This window comes from Sander lucioperca, chromosome 17 (genome assembly GCF_008315115.2).
Source record: "Sander lucioperca isolate FBNREF2018 chromosome 17, SLUC_FBN_1.2, whole genome shotgun sequence".
NCBI classification, from domain to species: Eukaryota; Metazoa; Chordata; class Actinopteri; order Perciformes; family Percidae; genus Sander; species Sander lucioperca.
This window is the reverse complement of record NC_050189.1, coordinates 14,970,966-14,978,257: the sequence shown is the minus strand read 5'-3', so window position 1 is coordinate 14,978,257 and position 7,292 is coordinate 14,970,966. Positions and strand designations below refer to the sequence as shown.

Here is a 7,292-nt window from a genome sequence, read left to right as displayed (position 1 = left end):
TTCTCCCCATTCCCCCACAAAAGAACACAGCAGGAGATGAATATGATAAAGCATCAGTTCCACTCTGAGTCTATCTGCAGACAGCATAAACAGCATGAGTCTCCACTTCTCTCTCTGATGCAGGCCTCCTGTTCCTTATTGTTGCTGCATACAAACTCAGAGCTGCATCTTTCAGGTCAGAGTCCAGATTCTGGAAAGAGTCAGAACAGCTGAGTTAGTGAGAAAAACTAAATTATGCCCCTGTTACCTTTAAAACATATAATAGGAAATGATAAAAGTTGATTCACCTCAGGATGTTGTGGATTCTGTTCTTCATTGGCAGCTGAATGAAAGAGACAAAACGTCCAATCAGGTCACTGACAATCATTATTCATCATTACTTTACTCTTATTCTGTTTTGGCAAACGTGACATTTTTTATTCTCTCAAAATATTCACACAATTTTAGAGACGTGGAAAAAAAACACTAATGCATATGAGTCAGAATAGAAAGAGTAGCTTTCAGGAAGTACCTTTCTGAAGTTTCCTGTTTTTAACAACCAGACCAATGATGATCATTAAGAGGAGAACAGTCAGAGCTCCCAGGATCAAACTCATCAGCTTTGCTGTTCCATCAGACTCTGCTGAAAGAAAGAGAATAGAATTACTCTGTTTTCATTTACTGGCTCAGGAACTGTGAGAACATTAAATCTTTTATGTTGAATCTTACTTTCAGACTTCCTGTCAAATAGTCACATGTGTTCTTTTTGTGCATTTAATAAATTATCAAATATAGAAAGATGTTTATGACTGTTTTTCATTTACGGGCTTGAGAACTGTGAGAACATTAACCAAAGTTAGGATAGACACATTGTTTTTATCTTAAAAGAACTAGCAGTCACTCTGCACAACTAAAGAAATGTGAAAGAGAATCTTACTTTCAGACTTCCTGTCAGCGTCATCATGAGAATCATCACTGCCTTTTAACAAAATCAAGATAAGTTCATGTCTGATTTTACTTTGAAAAATGGTATCACTCTATTGTTTTAAAATTATGGAATGTGCTCTTTTTTTGCCAATTATGATATTAGCATATATAAAAAGAAGAATACAGAACACAGGATTTTTATAATCTTACCTTTAACATTTAAGTGTATTGCGTTGAAATGAAAAGGTCCTCCGATGTAAAATCCACATAAATACAGTCCAGAGTCAGATACATCCACATGTTTGATTTGGAGAAAGAGAGTGGAGATGTTGGTACTCATGTTGAATCTTCCATTTTGAATTCCATCACTGTAAAAAGGTTTTACTGTAGAGCTGAACATCGCAGAGATAAAGCTGGCCTTGGTTCTGTTGACCACTCTCAACCAGAGTGTTAGAGCGTCTCGGCTGGACGTGTTAGAACATGTGAGTGTGACTTCTCCACCCGGCCGACCCTCCACAGTCTCAGTGTGAGACTCAGAACTTGAGACAGAGATCCAGCCTGAAACAAACAGCAGAGACTTGTTATAGGAAGGTAAACAGTACCGCTTAATAAATATAATAAAAAGCAAATAAGTTTTAATGCTGGAAGTAATAAAGTTGAGAGAAAAGTATTGTCAGTACTTGCTGATGCTGCAGAGAATTAAAGCTGTTATCAGGCTCTGTTTCATCGTGGTGCGTATGATCACAGCTCTGTGATGTCTAACTGAGCTCCAGGAAGGCTGCTCTCTACTTCAGAGGTGGAGTCTTTGACAACATATGATCGCCTCAACAGATACCAGACCAAGTTATTCTTGAGGTTATTTCCTATTAAGCTGCCAGAGTAATGTTCAAACCAATTAAGAACAGTTTACATCAGGTTCATCGAGGCCTTTATGTAAGACGGTCGAAACACATCCACTAATACAAAATAAGATTCACATAACCTTGGTTGATCTCGACCATAAAATGACTTTAGCAGACAGTCTGTATTTTAAACTTAACATTCTCATGCTCTGTAAGTGAGGAACTTCCTATTTTCTACAGTATATAATATTTGCAGAATTTAGTAGTTTCCCTCACAGATGCTGCTCATGTTTGTTCTGCACAAGCTGTTGGTATCCAGGGCAGCTGAATTAAGAAATTGACTAGACCAAACGTCCTTCCACTTTATTATTTTTTGTGTTTTGTGGCTGTTGCTAAGTTAAAGTGACTCCTTTCTCAGTAGTACATTGTTAAACTGTTTGATGCATGCATTAGAATGATCCATCCAGTAATAATGTATGATCATTTAACACTAATAGGCAGAGTAAAGCTTTTATATCTGACTGTCTAACTGTCACACTGCTTCAGACACCTGTTAATAGACACAGAGGAACTATGTGAAGATATAGCAGGGCGTGTGAGTTTAAAGAAGAGGAAGTGGTGAAAAGCTTAACACTTATTCACAGCTAACACTTTTTAGTCATGATCAACTATTGCTCTTTGGGAACATGAAGGCCTTTGTTGTGTGAGGCGAGGTGACGATATATTTGTATATAATTTGAAACTACAAATAACATTTAATACACTGTTATACACATGCTATGATATCAAATTGTCGTACATATACTTTGATTATGTCTTTAAAAGAGATAAGAATTAAAACGCAGCACTATGAAAAAAGGTTGCTCAGTTTTTTTTGTCTTCTTGACAAAGTGATGGTCACTCCTGTCCACCGTCTGCAGATTAGTATAAATTAAGCATCAGTTTGACTCTGAACAGCATCTCTTGTTGCCAGTGGTGGAAGAAGTATTGAGATCCTTTACTTAAGCAAAAGTACTAATACCACACTGTAAAAATACTCTGTTACAAGTAAAAGTCCTACATTGAAAATGTTTCTAAGTAAAAGTATGTATCATCAAGGAAATGTACTTAAAGTATTAAAAGTGAAAGTACTAAAAAAGCCTAAAATAGGCAGTGTCAGTGTTGTTGGTGAGGCTTACTGCTGAGGGTTTTTGTAGCGCGAGGTTTTGGTCTTTCTGATGGAGCGCATGCTTTCAGTAACCAGAGTGTTGATACACGTGGCCGAGCAGGGTGGAGACAAAATAGCCCAGGTGAAAGGAAGAACGAGAGAGAGAGGGAAAAGATGGAGCTGAGAGGGAACGCATTAAAAGGAAATAAAACCCCTGGAGGAAAGGGCAGCTAGAGAAAAGAAAAGAAATCGGGACTTCATCAGTATGTCATAATATCACAACTCTCCTCACTGAGTTGATTGTATTTTGATGTTTTTTATACACTCTGGCCCCAGAGGAGAGGGAGAGAGAGATGCTGTGATGCTGACAGAGGAACCGCTGACTGAGTTAACTCTGAGCAGCAAGTCACTAATGGCTGTATGCCCACTGTACACGATCTGACTGGTGACCAAATTCACACTCATGGTGTGTCCACTGTGGCGTGTTTTGTACAGAATGGGTTGACTCGCTTCCCAGCATTGTACGATAGAGGGCTTGAAAATCAAGCTGTTCCCCATAGAGGCCTGGAGAACTTCTGTTGTGTAATCTGGATACAGCGTTTTTTTTTGTTGCATTTGTTTTCAAGGATTGTGTGCTTTTCTTGTTGCATCGTTTCTGTATTTGCAGCGTGTTTGTGTAATTGGTTGTGTGTATTTGCAGCGTGTTTGCTAAATGCTGCACGTGTTGTCAAATTAATGAAGATGTTTTCTTAATTTGCTTGTGTTTTGTCTATTTGCGTGTGTTTCATTAAGTTGCAGTGTGTTTGCCCCTGTCGGCCACCGTATATACCAGCATACAACTGCAGCGGTCAATCTGTGACGCGTACCATCATTCATTGTTTATGGGAAGCAAATATTTCGCTGCACAAAGCATGCTGGGATACCTAGAGACACGGACCAAGCTGGCGGAGCAACAGGAAAAAGAAGCCCCAGAATTGCTGCTTGAAGGAAGCTATTGTGGGTAAAAGAGCAGCAGAGGGGAGCCAATAAGAGCTAGACTGTACTCTAAACATGTGATTGGTTGAGTTTGTCACCACCACCCACAACCCTCTGTGTGTGTGTGTGTGTGTGTGTGTGTGTGTGTGTGTGTGTGTGTTAGGACTTGCACAGGTGACTCAGTGGGCAGGCCCCGATTCATTCATTGTGTAGCTTTCAGATTTCCAAAATGCAGCTTCATTGACTTCTTTCTTCTTTTAAGATGCACACAGTAAATGCTCTCATATCTGGTTGTGCACGTGTGAGTTTGGAGCTTTCCACTAGTCTGAAATCAGATATTGATGTTGAAACAGTGTCAGAAGGGGTTGATAAATACTGGATACTCATTAGGCAACGTCATTCTTGATCTTATAAAAACTGCTAGTCTTTTGATGTGTGTGGTTATGTGTGATCACTAGTCTTCCTGTGGTTGAGACTTTACTGTTGCTATTCGTTGCCTGCTGGTTAGCGTCTTTCCAAAACATCTAGCCGCAGATTGTCTTTTTTTCTCTACATGACAGAATCTAGGCCAGTGGTTGATTTATATTTTTAGACACATTATCAACTTTAAAAGTGTCCTCAGACACCACTGCTGTCTCTTCCTGTCAAACAAGTGATGTGTACCTCACTCACTGCTCCACTCTGTCACAGTCATCTGTGTCCAATGGGCAAAGTGACAGGAAGATTTTGAAAGGAACAATAAAGAAACAATAGGAAGTCATAATTAACTGAAAGATGTACATTTTACATAAATACTGGAACATTATCACAAAATCACATTGGTTCTGGTGACAAGGGAGATAGTAACACTCCAGACATTGTTTCACCATGACATGACATTAGAAGTGGCCCTGAGGACTGGCATAAAGAAATGAAATTAAGTGGCTGTAAAGTCTCTGGTGACAGAGGTTTCTGCCATTAAAGTCTTCACAAACTCCAAGATGGGAGTGGATTTCTTCCTCCTTCACCAGCTGGAGTGCTGCTCAGCAGCTCTGAGCTCAATGCTGCCACTGCTGGCCAGAATCTGTACTGTAGTCATTTATAACTGATTAAAACAGTGGTCTCATTTACATATCTACCAGGAAGAAACCTCTGTCGCTCACAGCACCCACCCAACCATCCAGTGAGTTTGATTCTTTAATGACTCAGCTGTTTGGGAATCACCAAATATAGTGTGTATGAGTATGTTGTCCACATACCAGTGGGAGGCTCCTAGCCAGGGCCGTACTTGGACTGAAATTCAGCCCGGGACTTTAAGATGGAGAGGCCTTTTACGCGAGTGCCCTTCGTGCACGAGCAGAAGGATTTTTTGCAGTTATTTTAATTCTAATACAATCGTTTTTATAGCAAACCGCCTCGCTCTACATTATCCCTTATATAATATATATGCCTATATTTAAATGCAAATATAAATAATTTCAGTGTATAATAAACACATCACTAATCGTGCACCTGTCCTGTCCATGCTGCTGGGTCCTCCTTCCTCATCTGTAACGTTACCTCCTGCCACAGCACCCTTTTTATGGAAAAGGTCTGTTAATTTGGCGCATTTAGCTGCCTCTTGTGCCAACATTTTTTTTCTTTTTCATTATTATTTTTTCGGCCCCACCCATTTCTTTCTCTTTCCTTCTTTTCACCATTTTTTATCGTTCGTCTCTGTTGCATTCATACAAATCCAAACCTGACTGAAAGTAAACTCTTTTTTCGGCGCCTTAAGTTTGAGCCAATCGGATGTCAGGAAAAACGAGGATCAGTCCAAATTAGGAGGGGCCGCTCGTATCCCCCCTCAAGATTGAAAGTATTGGTTTGGCCCAGTCTGAAACACACACACACACACACACACACACACACACACACACAACGGCTGGCCAGGCCGGTCGCGTATGAAAGAAAAAAAAAAATAATAATAAAGAAACTTATTGACCACCGGCCGGTTTGGCCTGAAATGGACCGGCCGTCCGGGATTGTTCCCAGTATTCCCGATGGCCAAGCCGCCCCTGCTCCTAGCTCTCTGTTTAATGACACTGTCATCTGGCTGTGCAGGTATGAGGCTGCACGAGGCATATTTTCAGGTGCAGATGTATGAAGGTAAACGAGTGAAATGAGTGTGAGGAAATTGGACAGCTTTTGTGTGAAAAGTAGTGCATCTTTTAATGCTTGTGGTTTTATTGCAGAGAGCTGAAGGCCAGTCTTCCTGTGGCTTTCACTTTAGCCGATACACAAAGTGTTAAAACCACAGTGGAAAATAACAAGGTGGGGGCACAATACTTGTTGTTGCCCATACTGTATGTGCATGCAAACACAGCCAAGTCAGGAAGCTACCCCTTTGTATTTCTCATATACACATTCAATATGTCAATATGTACAATAGAGACAATTAAAATAATTTTGAATTTAAAATCAAAAGTCAGTACATCCAGATAAAGAAACAATACAGTGTACCTCCCTGCAGACTCTCCCTATAAGGACATTTGACAGAGATCAGTTTCCTTCACTGGCTCCTCCTCCACCAAACCTTATATGTTTTATTTTCATCTTCAGATTATGATCACGGACACACACACAAAAAAGACAGAGACTGAGAGAAAGACGTATGTGAGAATTGAATCCAAACAGTTGGAAGAATAATATATTTACTTTAATATTAACTTAATGATACTTCATATCTTGCCACAAAATTAGATTCAAAAAAGTGTTCTTAATGCCCTATGATTAATACACTGGGTATTTATACAAATACAAAGAAGGGATCAGTAAGGATCCTTTAAGCTAAAGTCTAATGCAGAATACACAACATGTTGGCATAGAATCCAGGGGTTACTCTAAAATAAGGTTAACAGTAAACTGTATAAAATGGTTTCGAAGACAGTGAAACTAGGCACCAGGGGTGTGATGACAGGTTTTTAAAGCAGCATTATTCTTGGTTATTGAAAACAGCGAGTCATTTGGTGTTTGTGGTCATGGCTGAAGACTTCCTGTGATGGAACTCATACAGAACATGTTTGTCACTGCAGGGCGCTGGTTCATTCTATCGCTAGTTATATATTTATATATTTATTTACTATACTTCCAGTCTGTACAAATACAGAAGCTGATATGATTTTGTTTCTTTTTATACTTTGCTAGCCTGGGCTCGTCACTTTGATGTCAGTTGTGCTCAGACCACTCTGTGCTGTCTCTTCCTGTGAAGAGATGCCCTCCCCCCCTCTCCATATGACTAAGTTTGACTTCATCATCATCATCGGTGTCTTTGTGGCTCCTCCTCATCAAACATCAGATATGTTGTTCCTCTCAGATAAAGATCGGAGGCAGACACAATGAGAGAGACAGAGACTTTTTGCTGAGAGAGAGACAGAGAGAAACACAAGGAAAGAAAAGCAAAC

At 39.9% G+C, this 7,292-nt stretch overlaps 1 protein-coding gene across 1 annotated transcript; it reads right to left on the bottom strand.

The window, feature by feature from the left end:
- Positions 1-3,334, bottom strand: LOC118493621. Its single transcript, XM_035994091.1, has 7 exons — positions 3,289-3,334; positions 1,591-1,777; positions 1,117-1,464; positions 917-958; positions 512-622; positions 288-322; positions 1-190 (listed from the first exon to the last, which is right to left on the bottom strand). Exons 2-7 carry the CDS (start codon positions 1,631-1,633, stop codon positions 71-73), a joined length of 699 nt encoding a protein of 232 aa, XP_035849984.1. The 5' UTR covers positions 1,634-1,777; positions 3,289-3,334; the 3' UTR covers positions 1-70.
- Between the last annotated feature and the right edge of the window lie 3,958 nt (positions 3,335-7,292).

Excerpts from the sequence above, each read along its gene's own strand:
- LOC118493621 (XM_035994091.1), bottom strand. The coding sequence starts at position 1,633 with ATGAAACAGAGCCTGATAACAGCTTTAATTCTCTGCAGCATCA. Across the intron at positions 623-916 it reads CGCTGACAGGAAGTCTGAAA|CAGAGTCTGATGGAACAGCA; the intron begins GTAAGATTCTCT and ends TCTTTCTTTCAG. Across the intron at positions 191-287 it reads AGAATCCACAACATCCTGAG|AATCTGGACTCTGACCTGAA; the intron begins GTGAATCAACTT and ends GACTCTTTCCAG.